Source organism: Nannobrachium achirus, assembly GCF_963921795.1.
Source record: "Nannobrachium achirus genome assembly, chromosome: 10".
Lineage (NCBI taxonomy): Eukaryota > Metazoa > Chordata > Actinopteri > Myctophiformes > Myctophidae > Nannobrachium > Nannobrachium achirus.
This window is the reverse complement of record NC_137819.1, coordinates 28,485,055-28,508,893: the sequence shown is the minus strand read 5'-3', so window position 1 is coordinate 28,508,893 and position 23,839 is coordinate 28,485,055. Positions and strand designations below refer to the sequence as shown.

General features: G+C 43.6%; 1 protein-coding gene across 1 annotated transcript in view; it reads left to right on the top strand.

Moving 5' to 3' along the window:
* epha10 (EPH receptor A10) overlaps positions 1-23,839 on the top strand; it is a gene marked incomplete at both ends in the record, with an annotated part of 227,807 nt that overhangs the window by 139,542 nt on the left and 64,426 nt on the right. Inside the window, 2 exons of the mRNA XM_080735073.1 lie at positions 2,299-2,454; positions 15,234-15,563. Of these exons, the coding sequence (XP_080591199.1) occupies positions 2,299-2,454; positions 15,234-15,563 (486 nt within the window). The remainder of the gene's footprint in view (positions 1-2,298; positions 2,455-15,233; positions 15,564-23,839) is intronic.

The following is a 23,839-nucleotide window of genomic DNA, read 5'->3' as shown; positions in this document are numbered from 1 at the left end:
GTAAAAAACTAAAGTTGTCCTTTAATACACCGGCTCATTTTTCCTTGACTTATTCCTGTCCCAAGTCGTCAAAGAATTAAAGAAATTTGAATCTATTAGAATCTACAATTGACGAATGGCAAATGCAACAGGCTATCTCCACCGAAGAACAATTAAAGCCATGATCCAGATGGGTTTGGGTATATTCATTAATTTGATAAAATCAGTAAAGAAACAGTATCACCTCTACTGCTAAAGGCTTATCATGTGCTGTAATTATGGACGGTAGTCATGATACATAAACAAGACAACGGCCCCACAAAATGACAATCATATCACGTCTGAATTTAGATCTGCTCATATTAAGTTGCCATTATTCATTCTAGATGTGTCAATAAAATAATCACACCAATCCTGATCAGATTGGGTTTATTACAGGAAGATAAAATGGGATAATATCTGCAGGTTACTAAATTGAATGACTCATCCAAAACCGAAGGAGGAGAAAGCAAAGATAGAGATGATATTATGCCCCCAATTTGGACCCAGCTTCATAAAATGGATTTTGATTGATTGAATACTTTATTAACAGTTTAGTCAGGAACGCTCACGTCTAAGTAGAGTAACCATTTATTGCATAAATGGAATACAGTTAATCTTGGCGTTAATGGGCTCCGCGTTCGGAGATGTTCCCTGAATTTTCTGAGCATGCTAAGCATAATCAGGGAACGCTAAGCAAACTTAGTCAAAATAACAGTATTTGAGCTTAACAACATTGACATGTAACTTAGTCAAAATCACAGTATTGAGCTTAAAGTTATACCATGTAACTTTTTTTATAAAACAAATCTTAAAACTGTTAAATCGCTAAAGTTTTAGAACACCCACTCCGTTATTTTCAGCTTCTGAAGCCTTCTCTTATCTTATTTTTCTTCTTAGCAGTGACAGGGGCGTGATTTCCCGGCAAAATGATGTAATCTGCATCATCTGTATACGTTGTGTATACGTTGGCCAATCACATCGCAGATCATACACACATGATACACTACCGGCCAATAACCGACTCTTCAGGAAGTAGCTTCCCTCAGCAACCAGTGTTTACGATGGTGAAGGATTCTTAACCTCTTATTCCCCAAATCCTGCTCAGAAAATTACGTTCTACCACTCCATGGATTCGTATCGGTTGCGGTGGTTTGCGGCGCCGCTCCGGTGGTCCGCGGCGGTGGTCTGCGGTGACTCCGGGCGAAAAACGGACGAAAAAAGCAATACCGCGACTGACCACTAGTTTAGCAACTTACACAGTATAGCTTTAACATTGACATGTAGCTTAATCAGACGATCACAAGTATTTGAGCTTAGCCATACTGATCGTGCAAAGGTGGAGGCTGGGGTGGAGGAGGCGGCTAGCAGCGAATGATTCCAAAGCTTCGGAAATCAAGCATAGGTAGAGAAAACAAGACGTATTTAAAGTAGCCTTCCCTACTGATTGAGAGCTTTGATTGGAGTATGGCAGTCATGTGACGTAATGACCAGCAGATATGATAATGAGATATGAGACAGCTACAGCTGGGCTGTTAGATTATGCAGGCTGTTAGATTGGGCACGCTGACGCTTCATTTTGAAAAAGGTACAGAGGTACAGTTATACAATAATGCTAAAAGGAAAGCACAAAACGCCCCGAGGGCTTGTTTCCCTTGTGGTCCTTCAGTATTCAATTCATCATACAATACTATACAAGAAATCATCAATAAAAGTTTATTTACAGAAAACCTGTGGGGGTAATTTATTTTGGCAAGCTAGAAGACTTACTTGAAGTCAGTGAGTCCTAATAGGTGTGAGGTCTAGTGTGTGAGGTTTAGTAGTAGTCTGACTACCGGTAGTTTGTTTTGAGAGGTCTGTAGTTTCGATTTTAGTGCCCTTGAGATGCTAGAGTACCAGGTATGAGGTGCATGCTTAGTCAAAGCTCCAGCTAGTGTCCTCCTAGTGCATTCTTACTGACCAATGATCTGGGGACCCTTATAGATCTTTAACTCTTGAGAGTGTAAAATGAAACCCAATGGACCAGTAACCTTACAGGTCCATTTGGTCATTTTGATCAACATTCGCATGTCCTCTTTCCTATGGTACCACATCAGCATGGCATTGTGTACAAAATCTTGACCAGCGTTTACAAAATATACTAAGTCTTGGGTCTGAGAGGCAAAATCTCATCAAATGGTGGTCTGTGGCTCAAATGCAGAATAAATAATGGACCTTGATATGAAAAGGGTTGAAAACCACAGGTCTAATGTGTTGTGTGTCTCTCTCCTCTTGCCCTAGCGTGTCCCCGTGGCTCCTACAAGATGTCCTCCAGACAACAGGAGTGCTTCCCCTGTCCGGCCAACAGCGTGGCAGAGGATGAGGGTTCTGTGGCGTGCACGTGCAAAGAGGACCACTTCAGAACGCCACTGGACACGCCCTCTGCACCCTGCACACGTAAGAGGATAATTATTTATATATTTTAGTTGCTGTTTTTTTGTGCGTACTCTGCATGCATACTCCCAGTAAGCCATCAATTCCTAGAATCACATGTTGAGGGGCCTCTACAGAGTACACCTCCAAAAGCGCTTTTACAGTACGGCAGAGTTCTTTTCGCGGCCCCCGGCTCGTCCCATGGCACCCGTGGCGTTCCGGAGCCGGTGCCGAGAGATCTCGAGTTCTTTGCGCGGGCCTGGCTCGTCCCGTGGCACCCGGAGGGTTAGATATTCACCCACGGCTAGGGATGGGTATCGTTCACCTTTTAATCGATACGATACCTTTTTCGATACCTGGGAATCGATACGATACTGGACAGAGCAACGCGGCAGGTTAGATATTCACCCGTGTTAGTTTTACTGAGGTTAGGGTTAAGGCTTGGTTTAGGTGCTACCTCCCAGCGCTCTGTATTGTCGGCAGGTTAATATTTCACCTGCGTCACCTAAGGGGCCGCAGCCCCCCTCCATGGTGCCCCGCAGGCCTAGATTTATATGACATGAGGCCCCTGGGCAAGGGGAAATAAAGAGGCCCTCGTGTGCGCGCACAAATTCCACCTCCGGTCCACCTGACCACATTTTGACCTTACCTCCGGACTGGCCTGTGCATAATCTGACTGTGTATCCTCATTGGCTCATTGGAAGGGTCTAAAGCGGATACAGAAGTGGGGTTTGTGTGCATGTGTGTAGCCTATGTGTGTGGAAAGTACCGGATACATAGAGTGGGCGGGCTTTAGACTGCACTAAGCTTTCAGAGCAGCTACATGCAGTGCGGCCAGCAGAGCAGAAGCTCTCAATAATAAAACAAAATGTACTGTAACTAAACACAAATATCACTTTATTTGGATTGCTTTGTAATGCCTCCAAGTTCCACACCACCTCCCTCTCCATAGACTTCTATGTAATTCATAGTGCACGGATCATGCATGCCCATGCCTAGATCATGCACCACGTGTGTGCACACTGTTCACAGCTTTCAAACAAAAACATTCGAATGGAAATCCGTTCAGGCATTCATGAGCTAGCAGCTATTATGTTGTCTTGAAATGTAAACAAACATGGCTGCCATTTTTGAAAGATGGGGTTGGTATGGGGGTTAAACATGGAATTTCGCGATTACGATCATGCCTACTACATTTTTTGGAGGCCCCCCCTCCCCCCGAGGCCCCTGGGCATGTGCCCACCCTTGCCCAATGGTAAGTCCGTCCCTGGTGCCGCGGCACGAGCCGGGGACGTTTGAAGAAGCCGCTGTCCCTCCATATGAGGTGCCACAAATGTGCAAGTTGTATGTCGTATAAATGCTAATTCCACCGTAGCCTCCCTTGCATGCTGATGCCTGCAACCTTACAACTTACACAACCCTGGATAGGCAACCCAGCCTGGCAGAGATGAGGGCCATGAGTGACCCTTTCTAGTATTATTTCTAATTAATTGACTTTTACACACGCACGCACGCACGCACACACCCTCCCTCTCTCTCTCTCATTACCGTCACACCTGCATCATTCATCATCTCGACATCACGGTAATGATTTATCAATATATATTTATATGAATATGTCACCCTGTCCTTCAGTGGCCCAGGTCTTCCATTCCGTCCTTCATAGATTGACTATTAAATCAGCTCCATTCACCTCTCAGCCTTTCGTCTGATATCAGTCGTTTACCCGTCCTTCACCCTCCATATCACCATCCTGTGCATAATATCCTTACACCCTCAGTGACATGTCCCCTAAATTTCTTTCCTTCCATCTTTGTCCCCAGCATTTCCCATTATTCTTCATTAACCTCTGTCCTGTTTCTCTAGTATTTCTTGGAAAGGAAATCCATCATCAAAATTGCCATGTTTTTTTTTTGTTTGTTTTCCTTATCACGAATTTGCATTTGTGTGCACGACCAAAAGTCAATACATGCTCCTTCCTGTACTCTGTAACATCTGTTCTTCCTGTACTCTGTAACATCTGTTTCGGATGGGCTTTCCGAACTAGTTTGGAGAGTCAGGACATCTGGAAGTTTTGACTCCAGTATCAGGAGTTCTGAATGATGTAAAATTTAGTTCAACCTCCCTTTCCTAAAAAGAGATTAGTTTAATCAAAAATAAATTATCATTTAAGACAAATATGTAAATGCTGATGCTGATACAACTGGAGAGTTGTAGGGTGTATTTTTTCATGCTAAAGTTTATTTTATTTATCTGTTTTATATTAACACAATTAGTGCCTCTTAATCTGAAGGTTGCTTGGTGCCTCGGTGCCACGCGGTTTCCTCCATAGGCCGCCGCTATTATTTTGAAGGGCTGGAAGGGGGTTGTTTTTGTTTTTTTGGATTATCACTTGACGGCAACGATTACGTCATCTAGTCACATGACAGTGTGGGACAAGAAGAGGCAAGATGGCTGCGCCCTGCCTTGTGCCTTGTTTACATTTAGATCTGCTGCAAAATGTCTCAAAATGGCTATTTTGTTTAAATGAAGTTTCTTTATGGGCCTCTCCATTGACTTAAAGTTTTACTATGTAACTTTTTTTATAAAACAAATCTTAAAATTGTCCTAACTGTTAAATCGCTAAAGTTTTAGAACAACCACTCCGTTATTTTCAGCTTCTGAAGCCTTCTCTTTATATGTTTTCTATGAGCCGTGAGGGGGGGAGAATTTCGCGCCATGATTACGTAATCTGCATCATCTGTATACGTTGTGTATACGTTGCCCAATCACATCGCCGATCATGCACACATGGTACACTACCGGCCAATGCAGCGCATCTTGAAGTGGGGTCGCCATATTTGTAGTCGCCCGTGTGTCTCTTTACTCAAAAGGTAATTCTCGCCTACCAGGCAGGGTGAAATAGTCCGTTTCTCCGGAATGCCTGAACGCACAGGAACCAGGGACCCCTCTAAAGATAGCTCTCGGCGTTGTGGAGGCAGACGCGGGGGTGTGAAGGTACGAAAAACGGGCGAAAGACGCGAACGCGACCGCGGTTTGCTATATGGCTACTGACCACTAGTTGAGAATCTTACACAGTATAGCTTTAACATTGAGGAGCTTCACTTCGCGTGCACGCCCAACGTGCGTTGTAAACAAATCTCCGACATTACCGATGCGAGCGGGACCGGAGCGACATTAAGTAAGTAATAATATCTTTACTGTATATACAGTAAGATTCACAGTCCTCACCGTCAACGGCGCCATGGTATTAACCCTTTCAATGACGGTGAGGACTGTCAACGGCGGCGAAAAAGTTAAGGTATATTTGCATAATTGTATATTCATGTAATTGAATTTTGGTTTCATGCAATGTGTTTTGTAAAGTGTTCTGGTATGGACCCCAGTAACACTAGCTGATTGCTATGGTATTCATTTAAATATACAAACCAAAAACGCTTGACTAAAGGCCAATGTCCACTGAAAATGGAGTGTGTGTTGGAGTCAACAAACAGCTGGCTGTGTTATTCAAACGTTTTAGGTCCACTAACCACATTAGCTGTGCATCTGATGATCCAGCCCACTGGTTTTACAACACAATTTGGCCTCCATTCACTTTGTATTGGATGCAAGCTTTTTTGCGAGGGCATACATAGCATTGTGAGCCAATCTTGCAGTTTGAGGAAGAGGGTTGAACAAAAACAAGGTCCTGGAAGTTCGACCCTGTCTGTGTGTATGTCTGTGCAGTGTGCAGTTAATCTCAGACACCACTGGACAGATCGCTGTCAGGCCGCATGGTGGCGCTATACCATGCTACTTTAACTTTAACTTTAACTCTTGAACCGTAGGCCGCACAAACAAAACATTAAGCCCCACCCGAACTAGAATTTCCGCCATATTGCTTATTCTTCTAAACGCAGCGTTTTGCTACTACTCCTACATATTTTGTAGGAGTAGCACACAAATAGGCATACATTGCTGTATCTCTGCAGTCATGTGATTAAATATGTACGGTATAATTCAGATTATTCCATTCGAGTTGGCCATGATTGCCTTCCAGTGTTTGAGGCAGGGGCCCTAAATAAGGAGACTGGGAAGGAGAGAGAGAGAGGGAGAGAGAGAGAGGGAGAGAGAGAGAGAGAGAGAGAGAGAGAGAGAGAGAGAGAGAGAGAGAGAGAGAGAGAGAGAGAGAGAGAGAGAGAGAGAGAGAGTCAAGTCAATGTTATTCATAAAGCATGTTTAAAAACAACCAAAGGCTGACCAAAGTGCTTCACTGTGTGTGTGTGTGTGTGTGTGTGTGTGTGTGTGTGTGTGTGTGTGTGTGTGTGTGTGTGTGTGTGTGTGTGTGTGTGTGTGTGTGTGTGTGTGTGTGTGTGTGTGTGTGTGTGTGTGTGTGTGTGTGTGTGTGTGTGTGTGTGGGGGGGGGGGGGGGGCACATTTGATTGAGCCTAATAATCAAGATTATAAAGTACAGCGATGGATCAGCACAATTGTTGACTAACTAGTTGCTCACACAGCATGAAGGACAGGACTCTCTGTGAGAAATTGTTTCATGGGCAGTACTTCTATGTGGAATAAAATGCTGCCAAATGCTGTCTACTCTATATCAGCAACTGTGTAGGAGAATACAGTAGCTATATTCTCTGAATCCAAGGATAGAGGTAACACCTGCGCTGTATTACCTTGGTTTTGTGATGATTGCCGCCGGGTATTGGCGCTAAGACTAGAGAGCACATTCTCAGTTATGTCAACAAGAGGCACAACACCTGCAGCCACCTTTCATAGTGTTTAGTAGAATTAAGCTGGAGATACTATGACTAAGTGAGTGAGACTGAAAAGGCATTTTCTGGTTTATTCCTTTATAGCTTTACAGTCTTTAAATTAGATGTTGAGGCTCTAGCAAACAACCTTGTTTCATTGTGCATTCACAGAGTAGAGCCGTGGAGTTTGTCAGGACTATCCAAGGGATGAGATGTGTAGAGAATATTTTCATGTGGATTTTCCCTTCATCACTGAGTCCCTGGCCCAGCACCCATTTTCCATATTTTGCATTGATCATCCACCCTTCCACCACACCCATCTCCCATTTGATCTATGGGAGATCTGTCCATGCCACTTAGGCCTGCTCAAAATGACCCCCTCACCTTGTTCACCGTCCTTATCGCTTCACCTTGTACATTTAACCTCCCTCAGTCTTAATATTCCACATCCATTATCCGCTCTTCTAGGCCAGTGGTTCTTAAACCTAGTGAAAAAATGGGGTCGCGAGAAGGTGCTGTTGGGGTCGCACATTGGCAACCAAAAAACACATATATACTGTATATATATATACTGTATATATTTTTTGGGTATAAAAATATGAATACATATAAAATATACTCACTCACTCCCTCACTCACTCACTCACTCACTCACTCACTCCCTCACTCCCTCAGTCCTCTGTTTTTATGATAATACCTGCATTACATTTGGCCCCTACTAAACCCATTCAGCCTTTCTTCATGCTCTTACCCATTAAGTGTCTCTCCTCTACTCCCCCCCCCCCCCCACCCATTACATTATCCTCCTCTACATCTCATTAATATTATGACCCCATCTCTCATCCACCTATCAGACAAACATCTCACCCTTCTCCTGAACACATGCATGCATGCGTGCATGCACACACGCACACTCACACTTCTGATGACATCCACATTTCAGGGTGGCAAATTTATGAATGCATGCCTAAAGCCTGAGTTGTATTTAGTTGCGTCCTGTTGTCCCACACCAAAATGTGCAGATCTACAAGCCCACAATGCATCGCACTGCAACACGTTGTTCATTGCCTGACACCAGCGTGAAACTAAGTAGAAATTAACTCCAAACTCCAACCCCTAATACCTAACCCCTAAATGCCTAATCCTAACCCTAACCTGCGTCTTTTGTTAATTATAAACCTAGTCCTTAAACCATAAGACAACATTTTCTCTTGTGAGGCCCAGGAAAACAGTCCTCGCAATGTCTAGTTCTCAAATTCTACTATGAAGACGTTTGGCACACACACACACACACACACACACACACACACACACACACACACACACACACACACACACACACACACACACACACACAGGCTACACCGGTGGCATTTGAAAATGTGCAAATGTAATTGTCTCCCTCCGTCTGCCCTGAAATTATGCTCTCATCCCTCGTCTCTTGCTGTCTGTCCCGACCTCATCAGGGCCTGCCTCCCCCGCCCATACGGAACACCCTGCCCCTCTAATAGAGATGCAATACAAAGCCAATAAGACAAAGACCAGACAGGGGCAGCCCTATTGATCTCTGCATGCAGAAAAGCCTATTGATATAGCATGGTAATTAGAAGGAATAATGGCCTTCATACCTTAGGAGTACACAGGGCAATAACATCAGGGGTCACTAGGTATGTGTGTGATGCCATCTTTGCACGTGGACGTGCACACACTCGTGTGGGTGCACGTGTGCACACATTTGCACATTCACGAGCACGTGCATGCGCGCGCGCCCGTGCGGTCATATCTGTCTTTTATAGTTTGGTGTGATCAGTGGGTTTAATTACGCTATTGATCACTGAGCTCTCAGATCCCAGTGTGATAACATTTATAGCAGCCTAATGACCACATTAATTACACTATTGATCCAGTAATTATGATCATCCCCGGGTTCTACTTACCTATTATTATTACCGCGGGGAGAGGGGCCAGAGCGAGCGAGAGCCTTGGAAATTGCGGCTGATGGATGGAGAGAGGCAGAGAAAAAGAGAGAGGGAGGCTGTTGAGAATTTGAGAGGGCGGGAGGAGGAAACCGAGATAAATTTAGGATGATATTCTCTGTATGAAAACCCTGTATGTCCAAAACGGTTACTTTTCAGCAAATGGGAACAGAAAAACCTGTGTTCCAGGATCCAAAGTATAAATTATTTAGTCACAAACTGTTGTTAATACTTTCAGGATGTATAAAACCCACAGACACACTTGACCACTTTGTGTGACACTGTCGTGTGCATACATTTTCAAAATGGCACCACAGTATCAACACGACACACGACACGTGACTATCTCCTTGTATGGGCCGTTCTGTCCATGACATCAGCTGTGGTGATATCAGTCTCTGCATACCCTTTATGACGTTAGTCACGTGTGAGCTGTTGTTACTGCATACATGGGGACTTACACACAAAGTCAAACGTAGAAGCGGTTGGCACCGCTCAAAAACAAGTGCACTACATAAAAAGTTGAAATGATATGGAGATACGAGATTTCTGCCCGACGGCGACGATAATGACATGCGCAGCCTGATATTTCAGAGGGATGGATAAAGGAGGAGGAGGAGGTAGAGGATATAGACAGATGGATGTTGAAAGAGACGGGGAGAGAGAGAGTGGAGAGCAAGTGAAATGGAGGGGAAATACGAGCGAGAGAGCTGAAAGAGGAGGGGATGAAAAGGGAAATTTGAGGGAGAGCGAGGTATAGCGTGCATGAAAGAGGGCCGGCTCGTGAATAAAGGCCCAGCTGTGTGGATGTGTAGCCCGTGGCGTGTATGTGTGTGTGCTTCTGTTTACCCTCTGAATCCCTGATTCCTGGACTTATGTAACTGTGTGACCCTCGAAGCCACGCACAGCTGTGGTACTTTGATGTCTTTGACAGTACAGGCAGAGCAGCGCACCTTCATGTATTCATCAGAATGCACAAATAAGCATGCACGCACACACGCACACACAGAGTCAAACAAAATTGATGGTCTTTAATGGACCAAGGCTTGATTCATCATCTGTGTCTTCAAACGCGTGGACACATGTCAGTTAAAGAGATTGACTGTCTGAGATAAAACAGCCATCTGACTGACTGGTTCATTGTACCTCTCGTTCTCAAGGTCGCAGCAGAGTTTGAAATGCTGAAGGGTGCAATGCAAATGTATTCCAGAAGGCATTACAATGACTAATGATGCATTTTGCCTTGAACGAGCTATGAAAACTGTCAGAACACTTGCAACATGCTGAATTTATTCCACCTCACGAACGACAGGCTGTACTTTGCATCACTTCCAGTTACGGTTACAGTATGGCAAAGAGTCTTTGGGTGTTGTTATTTGTTTAGTTTTTTTGTTGCGTACACAGCACGGTCATCAGTGGCCAATTTGTTGAAATAACCTAGTCAGACTGATGTGTAGCACTGTACCATGCAATATTATGCTATCTTTTCATAAATGTCTTATTTAAAATATTTTGCTTATGCACAATGAACCATGAGAGACTTGGGCAACATAGCTGACAGGTTGGATTATTCCAGACATAATATTTTAATTATTATTATTAATTTCTATTATTAGAGATTAGTTAATCACATTTTCAAAAGCTTATCAACTGTTCCAAAGCTGGCTCTACCCACAGAAGCATGGATAGCACCCACGGTTATAACAGTACTGTTATTATAGGCCATGAGCGTATAATTGTGATTTGTTCTGCTGTGCCTATTTTTGTGCAGTACCATTTTATTTTAATGATCCATTCGAGGAACAGAATCACATTTCTCTCTCTTTTTTGTTTTTTTCCCCCCGAAAGGCTGGTCAAATATTTGAAGAAAATATGGCAGAACAATAGAAATTTCTAATATGATATCAGCCACATTTGTCAGTCATGCACGTCCCTAATAATGGCTTTGGTCGAGGTCCAGTGGTTGCGTGCATCTGTCATGTCATTTTTGTGATATCAGATCGGGTTCATTGTTCCAGTTGAGTTCAAAATGATTTTCCACAGCGGCTCACCTGCATTTGCTGTTTGTAAGTGAAGGATTTGTTCCACACAACACAATTGACTCTGGTAATGGACAAACTGGATCAGTGTTTTTGTACACATGCACAATGGTGTTGTTGCCAGCGCCTTTGTTGATAGAAATGACTTTTCATCCCTTTCTCTCTCTCTTTCTTTTTTTCTTGGTTGTTTGTTTTCCAATCAGAGTAAAGATTCAGTGGTTAAAGAATTTGCACATTGAAAAAGGATTTGGGGGAGAGCAGACCATTACTATGTTCTTTGAAACACAAACAAACAGAAAGAAATGCGTACTCCCGTACACCACTGTTTCTCAACCAGCGGTCCGTCGACCAATAGTGATTCATTCAAAAATGTAAAAAATAATCGTACGAAAAAATGCCTAAAATCTCTGTACGTACGTATACGTCTGTAGTTCACGTATCCCGAGAACTGTCCGACATACAAACTAATATATATACAGTACATTGTTGTAAGGAGTTGGGTAACGGTGGTCCTTGTGGATTGTTCAAAATATGCTTGTGGTCCAGAGATCAAAAATGGTTCAGAACCACTGACATACAGACACACAAATAGGGCCCTATATTTGTCGTTGCCTTACCCGTTATCCTTTAACTTCTTTGCCTTTTAAACAATATACGCAAGCGCATCTTCTTTGCTGGATTAACGGCGGCGAAGAAGATGGTAGCTACGCGGTGGAAACCTCCTCATACGTTAACGTTTCGCCAGTGGGCCTTAACCTTTCTAGATATAGTATATTTAGAGCAGTCGATAGCAAGGTTACACGGAGCAAAAGAAGAAAACATTAATATGTGGTCGGACATTGCAGATAAGCTTAAGGCTATGATTCAAGAAATCACTATATAGTGGTAACAGCCTAGCACAGGCATGCACTATTGTACATTCCGTGTTGGTCCGGGGAAAGGGGGTGGGTGGGTCTTCTTTTCCTTTTCTTGTTTTGCTATTGTTTGTGTTGTTTGTCTGTTAATTGCATTTTTCTTTTGATTATGGAAAATAAAAATAGTTGATAACAAAAAAAAAAAAAACTTCTTTGCCTTTTTGTACTATTTTGAAAAGCATTTTAAAACACTACAAATAGCCGACCTACAAGCTCACAACGTGTCTATTGTACTGTAGGCATAAGGGGTAAGGCAACAACGAAAATAGGACCCATAATCTGTACAAGGCACAGACAAACTGGCTAAAGCCTTGGCCTGAACTCCAATGTTTTTCGTGTCACAGCATCATCTGTAATCGCTATCCCACAGCAATCCAATAAAAGTCTTATCCAGTCTTCCTGCCAGATGCTTGAACACCACAACAATGCCACGCAATCCTGGTAGGCCTCTTCTCGTTCCGTCAGCTCGAGGGTCAAGGGTTTCTCATCAGATTGAATCGTAGGTTAAACAGATTCACTTTGTCTGACGTGCAATGTGAGCCCATTTAATCACACCCTAATACCCAATGCACTGATAGCATTCAGTGATTAGTCAGATTGCTTACCTCATGGAGGTGACATAAAGACATACATCTCCACATAATATAATGTAGTATTCATATAATCCATATAATTTGTCATATGGTTGTGGATATCCTACTATGAAATGAAGAAACTTGATACATTTATCTGAACTTGCCGTAGGGGCATTGACCATTGACACATAAGTGAGTGACAAAGTAAAAACATCACATTTATACTGTTTATTAGAGTTTTTATGAACAGTCTTCACAGATTAGGATGGATCTGTAGTTGTGGTTGCAGTCCCATAGCCGGGATGGGCAGTACGTGGAAATGACGGGTATGGAGTAGTTACAGTATTATTACCCTTTTATTATGCGTAGGGTTGCCACGAGTGGTACTTCCTCTGTGTTTGCAATCAGCCTTCAAACTATTTCTTGCATACAAGTCATAGCTTCTTGGGTCGGTATTGATGGACTCTTACCCCGACCACGGCCCGAAGCTTAATCACTTTTTGATCCCTTTTCTGCGCTTGTCATAATAATAGGCGAACATTCGACAGAAATAGGCAAACACTGTGAAAATGTACTAGCACATTGTAGATTGCTTCTAGTGTGTATCGCGTGTAGATTAGCCATGTTTGGCGAAGAGTTAAAAATAGACCCCTATGGGACCCCGATCACAAAGTATATAGGGTTTAAGTGGGTAACCATCTCTAAACTTAAGTTATACATAAACGTTTGATTTGTGGTGGTCGAACACAGGCTGGGGGAGTGCTGTCTAAAGGTGCTGACAGTCATAAGTACAGGTTTGCATTTCACAGTGCATTAATTTTTTCAACAAGGTTTACGTCCGGTTTCAATGAGGTCTCGATCAATTTCCAACTTTTCAGACGTTTGCATAATTTCCCATAGTTTGTCGATAAATGCAATCAATTTATTCCATTTCAAGACACCAATCGTGTTCTCACATTACAGTAAATATCAATACGTTTTACTGCCCTGTTTTTGAGGAATTGTGAGTTAAAATCGTGCAAAAATCATTATATTTACCAAGACAGAACAGCTGAAACAGCTTTTCCTTGCTAATGTCGCTGTATCGTTGCCAAGGCATGGTGGTACATGAATTGTAAACACACAATCAGCAGTGGTCCAGGAGGTAGAACGTCTAACAGCTTGGGAAACGGAAGGTTCCCAGTTTGGTCCCGGGCTCTTCCAGAGTTGGTGTCGAAGTGTCCTTGAGCAAGATTCAGAATCCCTAATTGCTCCTGATGAGCAGGTTGATGCTTTGCATGGCCGAATAATATGCACATTGTAAAGTGCTTCAGATGAAGGCACTAAATGCACCATAAGACAAAGAAGTCGTCACAAGGAAATCCTTTTCACATGGTTTATTTACTCTGGACAGAGAACAACATATGCGTATCGACCTGGTCGGTCTTCCTCAGCGTTCTAACTTCTTCTTTGTCTCATGTTATTATTGAGCCATGCACCAAAAAGACAATATTTAATTTCGAGTGTTGCAGACTTTCTGCTCTGTTGCAGTCTCTTTCTCTTCTAAATGCACCATATCCACCTCTTTCCGCGGGAATTTACTGGAGAATATTTGCACCACACTTCCGGTTAACAGCAGACATACAAGCTCCCGTCGCGTCGCAGATGCAACCCTTGTGAGCTTGTAGATCACACTCGGCTGCGGCGCCGGAAGCTCCGTGCAACTTCTGCGCAATGCACGATGGGATGTTGGAAAGTTGTGGATACCGTTGTTACATTTAGCTTGGGCGGACACTATTGCATAGTTTTAGTTCATGTGTGGACCCTAGTGGAGTCCTTCCCATGTACAGTATATTATGTCTGTACTATTAGCTGGCCGTAATTCGGGACTAAATTCAGGTCAAGAAAGTCCCTTAACTGTTCTGCTGCCCTTGACGATCCTCACCGTCATTAAAACCGGTTACTACACGACGCCATTGACAGCGCTCACCGTCAATCTTACTGTATTTACAGTAAATGTATTAATACTTACAGTATGTAGCTCCGGTCGCGGCCGCATCGGTAATGTCCGCGATTTGTTTAAAACGCACGTTGGGCGTGCACGCGAAGTGAAGCTCCTCCATGTTAAGTCAATGGAGAGGCCCATAAAGAGACTTCATTTACTCCAAATAAGACTTTATATCCCATAGCACAGCTCCAAACAACAACAACAAGACAAGCCTTGCGGCCGCCATGACACACTGTCACATGACACATGTCATGTGACTAGATGACGTAATCGTTGATGTCATTCAGCAGTCCGTGTGTGTACACACATTCCAGGCATGCCTTACACAATAACAGCGTGTGCTAATGGGCGGATCTGCGTGGCGTCAACGAAAAGTTAACCCTTCATACCCTGCAGCACTAATTGTGTTAACTGAGATTGCTGGTCACGCTAGACCACTTGGGGGTCTAGCAGCAAAACTACTTTTTTGAAGCACATGCTCAAGAATAATTAAAAAAAAAAGAGTCCGGTACAGTTCAGCTTTAACAGTATCACATCTCTCCAACCTTTTTCGCTCCTTGTCTCCTCACACAGGTCCCCCCTCTCCTCCCAGAGACCTGGTCTACACCCTGAAGCAGTCCACGCTGATCCTGGAGTGGGCCGCGCCCTCGGACGCGGGAGGCAGGGCTGACCTGACGTACAGCGTGGGGTGCAGGCGGTGCGTGGGGCCGCAGTGTGAGCCGTGCGGGGCCAGCGTGGGCTTCGTGCCACAGCAGGTGGGCCTGACGGAGAGGACGGTAACCGTGGTCAACCTCCCCCCGAACACCAACTACACCTTCAGCGTGGAGGCCCTGAACGGGGTGTCGGAGCTGCTGCCCAGCAAGAGGTTCTACACACAGGTCAACGTGTCCACCAGTCTGCCTGGTGAGTAGGACGCTGGTGCTTTGATTCATGCACATTAAGCTCAGACACTCATACTCCTGTATTCAAAATGTACTTGAGTAAAGGTACATTAGTATTCATATCAAAATGAATGGAATGAAAGTACCAAAAGTAAAAGTTTCACAGGTTTTCAAATATATAAAAATGTATAAGAATATTTTGAAAAATCTACAAGCTCACAATGCCTCTCACAGCTTGTAGATTGGCCATCTTCAATTGGCGGAAATATAGGGTATGGAGTAGTTACTGTATAGGGTTGAAGTAACTATTGTTTGCAAATAATCGTAGTGGTATTAGTGTAAAAGTAGAATGTTTGCCTCAGAATTATACTTGAGTAAATGTGCTTAGTTACTTTACACAACTGATACAGATGACTGTTTTTCACGGAAGCATCTAAGATTGTCAGACACCAGAGGTGATCTTCATAATACCGGTAGCAGTCTCAAGCACGCCATTAGCTAGGGGCCTGAAAAAGCACTTAGCCAAGTAGTCCTGCAGACAAACTCTGCAGCAACACTATCTGGGGGAGATCAACTGTGAATACACTGTGCATGCACAAGCGCGTGCACACACACTCACACAAACGCAGACACTTAACGTACATTCATTCCTCTCTTAATGTAGTATACATTATTTTTGAAGAGCTCGTTTACTCAGTTTGTTTGCCAAGCACACATGAAATGAACCAAATCCTTCATTTGGAAATATTGAAAAAATGTAAACTCCTAAGAAGCAAGGGACTATAAGAAAAGGATGGAGTGAAAGAGAAAATAGCGGGGGGAGAGAGAGAGAGATAGAGAGTGCAGTCGAGGGGAGAATGAAAGTAAGAATGAGAAAGTGTGTTTTGTACCCTAATTGGTAATTAGCATGGAGAAATGTGCTGCATTATGAATGAAGAGCAGCATAAATCACAGCACAGTATTGAGATGACAGCTGCACTCTGCTAGTTTGAAGTCATTTAAGTTCAGTTGTCACGATGAGTCTGTTTATGACAGCAGAGAGAGTTTGGATGAGATGCACTTCAGGGCAGAAGGTCTCTCTCTCTCTGTGTGTGTGTGTGTGTGTGTGTGTGTGTGTGTGTGTGTGTGTGTGTGTGTGTGTGTGTGTGTGTGTGTGTGTGTGTGTGTGTGTGTGGGTGTGGGTGTGTTGGGAGTTTCAGTACTGGGTATGACAGAATGACAGGCCTGGTGTGAGTGATTGGCGAGTTGAGTTCGGACAAACACAAACTGGAGAATGTGATTTGTTTTGTATCCATGAAGAATGCAACCATACTCTGAACTGCAGGGGTGTGTGTGTGTGTGTGTGTGTGTGTGTGTGTGTGTGTGTGTGTGGGGACATGGATTGAGAGGTTGGATTAAAGTGTGTACTGTACGTGTGTGCGTGCGTGCATGTGTAGGTGCCCCAGATTTTCTTGCTGACCAAATGTTCAAATAGAAGGTTATGTAAGCATAACATCTGGACTACATGGTGTGTTCCTCTCCGTTGATTTTATTTGATTTAATTTTTCTCTTTTAGCCCAACGGCTAATCTTCCAAGAGTCCAGTCCACACAAAAAACATAACATTACAGCATACAATAATAATAATAACAACAACCCAAGTATTACAGCATAGTCATAAGGGGTAGGTTTGAAGAACTGTGACTGTATTGTGTCGTTGAATGTCAATGGACATTTAAACAGTGAATTAGCTAAAGTCTTTGCCCCTTTTCAACCTTATTTCCATTAGTTCATACTTCATAGTCATAGGGGTGGTGTTAGAACTTTTAAATCTTCTCCTCTGTGGTTCATGGGTGTCAAACTCTAGATTTAAATACTTATTAAAACCATATGAAATTAATAAGGAGGCAAATGATTTAATCAGATCAAATAAGCTTTTTTTTTTTTATTGCAGCGCTGCACGGTAATGGAGAGCAAGGCTTGCACCTCTGGGTCTCAAGCTTTACAAAAGATTTCCCTTTGTATAAATCAACTTCATTGTTCAGGACAGTCTGAGGTGCCATTGAGCCACAATATTACAGAGATGTCTAAAATAAATAAATACATAATAATTAGGGGAAGATATTGGCAAGAATCTCGCGATGCAATATGTATCCCGATACTTGGGTCACGATGCAATAGTATCAGGATATATTGCGAATCTTTGCGATACGATACTATTGCGATATATCAGCTTTAAAAGCCAAAGGCGCTGCTCTAATGTTGTTGTTTTCGTCGTTCGCAGCCATTTTATCGAGAGACCTCACTCACTGAAGGGGAAGTAGCTACTATAGTACAGCAACATCTAGACTCTAGATTCTAGAGGCAGCTGAGTGTCAGGACCAAACTTCTACCATTGGTTCCTCCTATGCATAAGAACATATTTTATTTTCCTCAAAGTATCGCGATACTACTGCCTGAAGTATCGATACAGTATTGGCAAATAAACTATCGCGATGTATTACCTTATCGATTATATTGCCCACCCCTAATAATAATATTATAAAGCAAAATTACATCTTTGGTAGAGGTCTGGGTTGTGTAATTACTAGGGTTGTAACGATACATTTAACAGTGATACAACATGCATCACGATACATGGTTAACGATACGACATTGGTTCATTCATGGAGATATGATACGATACGATTCAATGATTTAAAATGTACAAATACAAGGCACAAATACTTAGTTCCCATAAATCAATTATTTGCATTGCAAAACGATTTGATACCGATTACCGCATTTTAAAACAATATGATACGATACAAAGCCAAAACGGTACGATATTTTGCTTTTGCAAACGATATAGTAGATAATTGCAAATTCAAATCGATTTTTCGATTCAGTTACTATAATATAGTAACTGATATTATCGTTACACCCCTAGTAATTACCATTCTGTGATGTAACTCCAAGACGGCCAAGACGATTAAAGCAATCAAACATCATCATGGCAAGGTACTGTAACTGTATACTGTATTTAGACACTCATATGTGTATTATGGATTTTTTTATGTGTATATAGCTATAAATTATATGAATTGCCTTTGCATCTTATTGTACAATGATGGTTGGGAGTTGTTTGATACATAGACTGAGAAAGTTGTCGCCCCTGCAGGACACTATAAAATGTGACACTTCCCTTGCCCACAGTATACAACGCTGATGAAGGCGTAACCGCCGAAACGCGTTGGTTGTTGGTTGCTGGCTGCTTTTCAGCGTACCATGCCGACCTCAGTATAAAATAAAAAGTACTGTTCTATGAGTGCTGGTGTTCTCTTTGAGAATTCTCTTGTAAAGGTACTGTAACTCTAATCTAAGAAAAACCTTGAACAGCTTGATTGATTGATTGACTGACTGATTACTTAATTAGTCAGAAATGTAAACAGCACAGGTACAGTCAGACATTAAAGCTAAAAGGATAACACAAAAACGTACTGGGGACTTGTTTCCATTGTGGTCCTATAATGTTTGCATTCCTGTAAGGAGTATAACTGTCTACTTACTGTACATATCTATAGGCTTTAATTACGGTAACCAAAAGCCCTTGCATCTCTGTCTCAAGACATATTATGTTCTTTTCTTTTTAATGAGCTACATGGCCTTTAAATTAATTAAGTATAGCTTTTGCACAAAATGAAATGCACATCTTTTATTACCTGCACCTGCAAAATGTGATTACACAGGCACTTCTATTGGAGTTTAATTACAGCTATACCACACAAATCTTTATTTGTCAACATGTGTTAGGAATATAGTTATTGCTAACTTTATAGCAATGAATTATCTCAGCAAAACACGGTGGCGTGTCCGTTAATATAAACAAACACCAATGCTCTCTGTATTGAGGTGGCAGCCTAAAGGACAACTTCACCCATTGTCTTCGTATAATCGGTCTTCACTTTTGTTCATTATAATATGGTCCCATTTTTGTCTACTTGGTCTGTGTCTCAGAGGGCGGCTGGACAGTTCACAAAACCCACCTACCGTACCAGTGTCCATAACAAGCTAATAGAAACAGTAGGCTTTCTATTCCTGGAAAGCTAATAGGCTATAATAGAAGCCATTGTTCTCGCATTGATAACAATTGTAATAAAAAGCTTGAAATCTTGTTTGACATTACCAAACCCGCCTACAGTTGCCTGGCGGTGCCAGCCTCTATCACACACTTCGTTTTGGGAAGAGAGTCTGGGATTGCAGGGAGAGATTCCATTTCTGGGGGGGGCGGGCTAGAGCCTGGTGAGCTCTTAATTGCTCCCTTTGAACTTCAAAGGAGTTGCATGCACTAAGGTAATTGATTGGGCCATACAAGTGTCAATGAAAGCATCAAAGACAACTACCTGTTTGATGCCTGTGACCTCGTTAGTGTTCTCTCTAATCAATGAAACATCAAAGAAAACTAACTGTTTGATGCCTGTCATAGAGGGGAGGGGGAGGGGGGAATGTTTTTGTATCCACACAGCCTACAGCCCTGATTGGCTAACCCTTTCTGGTGGCTGGTGGAAATGGATTCTCAATTGTGAGGCTCCAGACCACACTACACCACGGGGTGGTGTTGTGCGGTCTGGTTTATTAACCAGGCTACGCCTACAGATGATGTCACTGGTAGACCTGTTTGTGAACTGTCCACAGCCCTCCTCTGAGACACAGACCAAGAACAAAAAATGGCACCGTAGTATAATGAGCATTAGTGAGGAGTGGACCAATGATATGAAGACAGGTGGTGAATACATCAAAATGTTTCTCTTTCTTTCCTATTTTCTTTTCTTGTTTTTGGTTGCTTTCTCTCGGTCTCTCTCTGGTCACTCTCTCGCTTTTTCCTGTTTTTCTCTTTCACTTTTTTAAATCTCTTGTCTTGTCAGCGGTTGTCATGGTGTTACTGTTCCATTTGGTGGATTATTAGGGTGTGTGTGTGTTGTCCCTCTCAATGCTCATCCTCCTGAGGGATTGGACATAAAAGCCAGGAGAGTGTTTTCGAAGGGCCTTGACCAGACTTAATGTGTCAGAGCGGGTTTAGGCTGACATTTGGACTGGGATTTTCTGTTTACGGCGCCATTGAAGATCAAGCTGTCTAGAACAGGGTTTACCTATTACCTACACACAGTATGGACGTATGCCTTAAAAGTAGACCAATCAGTCACGGCTCACTGGAACCACCTTGGGCGGAGGCAACCATGCCGTTAAGGGATCAGTGAAGACAGGAGGGGGATTGAACCGCGGCCACACTACCTCCTGAGCCACTGCTGCTCTGGTAGATTAAGCATTGGTTTGGAAATATCTCCTTCAAGGGGTGTCTATAGTGGCATAGCCTGTTAGTGCACCGACCCCCATACTCCTTGTGAGTCGAGAGAAAAATATATTTTTTTGGTTACCGCTTGGAAAAATCTGTCTATATTGACAGTGTTCTGCTCAGACCAGAAACTGACCAGCTAACCCGAACCAAGCCTTTTCTCATTGTGGTGTGTGTGTGTGTGTGTGTGTGTGTGTGTGTGTGTGTGTGTGTGTGTGCGTGTGCGTGCTCGTGCATGCGTGCGTGCATCTCTGCCTTGAGTATACACACCATCAAAACTCACTGACCTTTATAAATATTGCAGCAGGGATTTGGAACAAAGCAAACACAGGCCCCATCTCTCTCTTTCTCTCTCACTCCCCTCTCTCTCTCTCTCTCTCACACACACACACACACACACACACACACTGCGCTCCCTGAATCTCATCATCTCCATATTACGCTTGGTTCTTTTTTTATCCCCCTCTCTCCCTCTATTCCGCTCTCTTCTTTCACTCTATTTCCTCTACCATTTCCCTCTCATCATCCCCTGCTCTGTCCCTTTCTCTTCTATTCTTAGACGGTCATTTCTCTATCTCTCTGTTGCCCTCTACTTCCACTTTTCCTCACTCTATAACCCCATAATAACCCCCCCCCCCCTCCCCTCGCTCTATCTCTTCCTCTCGCTCATTCTCTCTGTATTTTCACCTCCTCCCCCTCTCTGCATGCGCTGTGTTGTTCCACATTTGGTTTCCGTGTCCCCTGTAAGCTTGTTAGCGCTGGGCGAGGTAGGGCAGTTTGTCCGTCCGGGACTCCTCAGCTTAAGTCTAAAGCATTCAGGGAGTGTTGGCGCAGGGACCAGTGTTTAAGAGCACTCTCTTCACCACTTAAAGCTGCAATCCGTAGAGGGGGAAACTAGCAGATCAATTACAGAGCCGAAGGTCAAGTTTATTGAGGATTTGAAAGGTTAAATGCCCGAAGATATTCAACATTAAATCGAAAAGATAAGTGGTGGGGGGTCCCTGCTTCATAGGTTTCTCCGCTGAAAAACGGTGGCGCAGTTGGTAGCGCTTCGCTCCTGGGTTCGATTCCTGCGCTGGGGGCGTGTTCTCTCCTCCGTGCCATCAGTGTCCACACCCTAGGCGGGGTTGGCGAAAGGGCCTTTCTGTGTGGAGTTTGCATGTTCTCCCCGTGTCTCCTAGGGTAGATACTGTACCCTGGTCTCAATAATGCCTCCCCCTGGCCAGCCGGGGCGCCTGATGGAGGGGAAAGGAACTGGTTGGAATAACGTGTTCCTTCCACGTGCTACGTCCAAACCAGGGAAATCTCCACTGTCAGGTGAAAAGAAACAACTTGGACTACTCATGGATTGAAGGAAGCATGAGGTCAGTCCGTTGTCTCCCCAGGCGCGGCAGAGGGAGAGCAGAACTAGGATTACATAGTTTAGGCAATTGGCACTGGGTGAAAAAAATGGGTTACAAAATCGTGGGATTAAAAGAAAAAGAAAAAGAAAGAAAGGCCTTCATCATGGCAATAAAATCTTGACCATCTTGACCCAGACTTTGTCTGTAAACCAAGTGCATATTTTGTTTCATTAATTGTTTTGGGAAACAGATTCCCTCACAGTGGCAGAAAGGATTTTTATTTTTCCCCCAGGAGGAAGAGAGCGGGCTAGAGGGATGAAGTTTTATCAGACCCCTACAGACTGGGGTGGTGGGGGGTGGGGGCCTGGGGGGGTATTGGGTGCAGGGAAGGATGGATAAAGGGGGGAGGGGGATGGGGAGATGGCCTTGGAGTCGCGTGTGAAGACAGGCAATGGGGTCGGGTTATTGGGGGATCCGTTTTTCCCAAAGGCTCATGGGGCCTTTTATCCCGCTGTGGATTATTTTGTGTGTGTGTGTGTGTGTGTGTGTGTGTGTGTGTGTGTGTGTGTGTGTGTGTGTGTGTGTGTGTGTGTGTGTGTGTGTGTGTGTGTGTGTGTGTGTGTGTGTGTGTGTGTGTGTGTGTGTGTGTGTGTGTGTGTGTGTGTGTGTGTGTGTGTGTGTGTGTGTGTGTGCGATCATGCATGCATGATGCATCATGCCATGTGTGTACAAGGGTGCTTAGCATGTATGTGCCTTTTTGTGCCTGCGTGTATGTATAAATCACGCTTGATTGGTGGATGAATATGCGCAGGAAACAATTGAATGTTTGCATGCCAGCCTTTGTGTTCTACAGTATGCCTGTGTGGGTGTGTCCATGCCCAAAACGGTATTGTTTATCGTGATAAAAAACACTTGCGATAATCGTATCGTGGAGATTTAATTTAAAGTGATATCGTCCTCCATCATGCACTGGGATCAATTCACCTTTTATTTTCCGAGCTGCATATCTCATACCACTTAAATCCTCTATAATTGGTAAAAGGTACTTATAATATACATACTTGATAAAGTATTTTTCTCACTCTCTATCAAATGTCTTTGCCAATAAATAGCCGATCTACAAGCTCACAACGTGTTGTGAGCTTGTAGATCTGCTATTTTTTGGCAAATGTTCCGCCCCAGGATAATGGATTTCGATGATTGCGATAATATCGTAAAACCTTTTGTCACAATCATTCATGATATGATATGTTCAAATCGTCCCATCCCTAAAACCCATCCTTAGAAACCCTCCCATAACCCTCCCAACAGCTGTACAGGATTCCATCAAATGCCCATGGGCGCCAGTGGCATACGGAGGGCCCTTTAGTGGAGGCAGAGAAGAAAGGGAGGGTGGGGGGAGAGGATGAAAGGTGGGCGAGGATGGATGGATGGATGGAGGGATGGAGGGATGAAGCTGGAGGAGGAGTGGGTCAGGGAGGAGCAGGGATTGGCATTTCAATATCCTGAGAGGATTATTGGTCTGGCTTTAGTTGACGGGTCCCTGCAGAGCTGCATAGTGCTGCTGCCAGGTGGGGGAGGGGGTGCGGGGGCAGGCAGGTCATACAGGCGAGAGGAGGGAAAGGATGGACTGACCAAGAGGTGG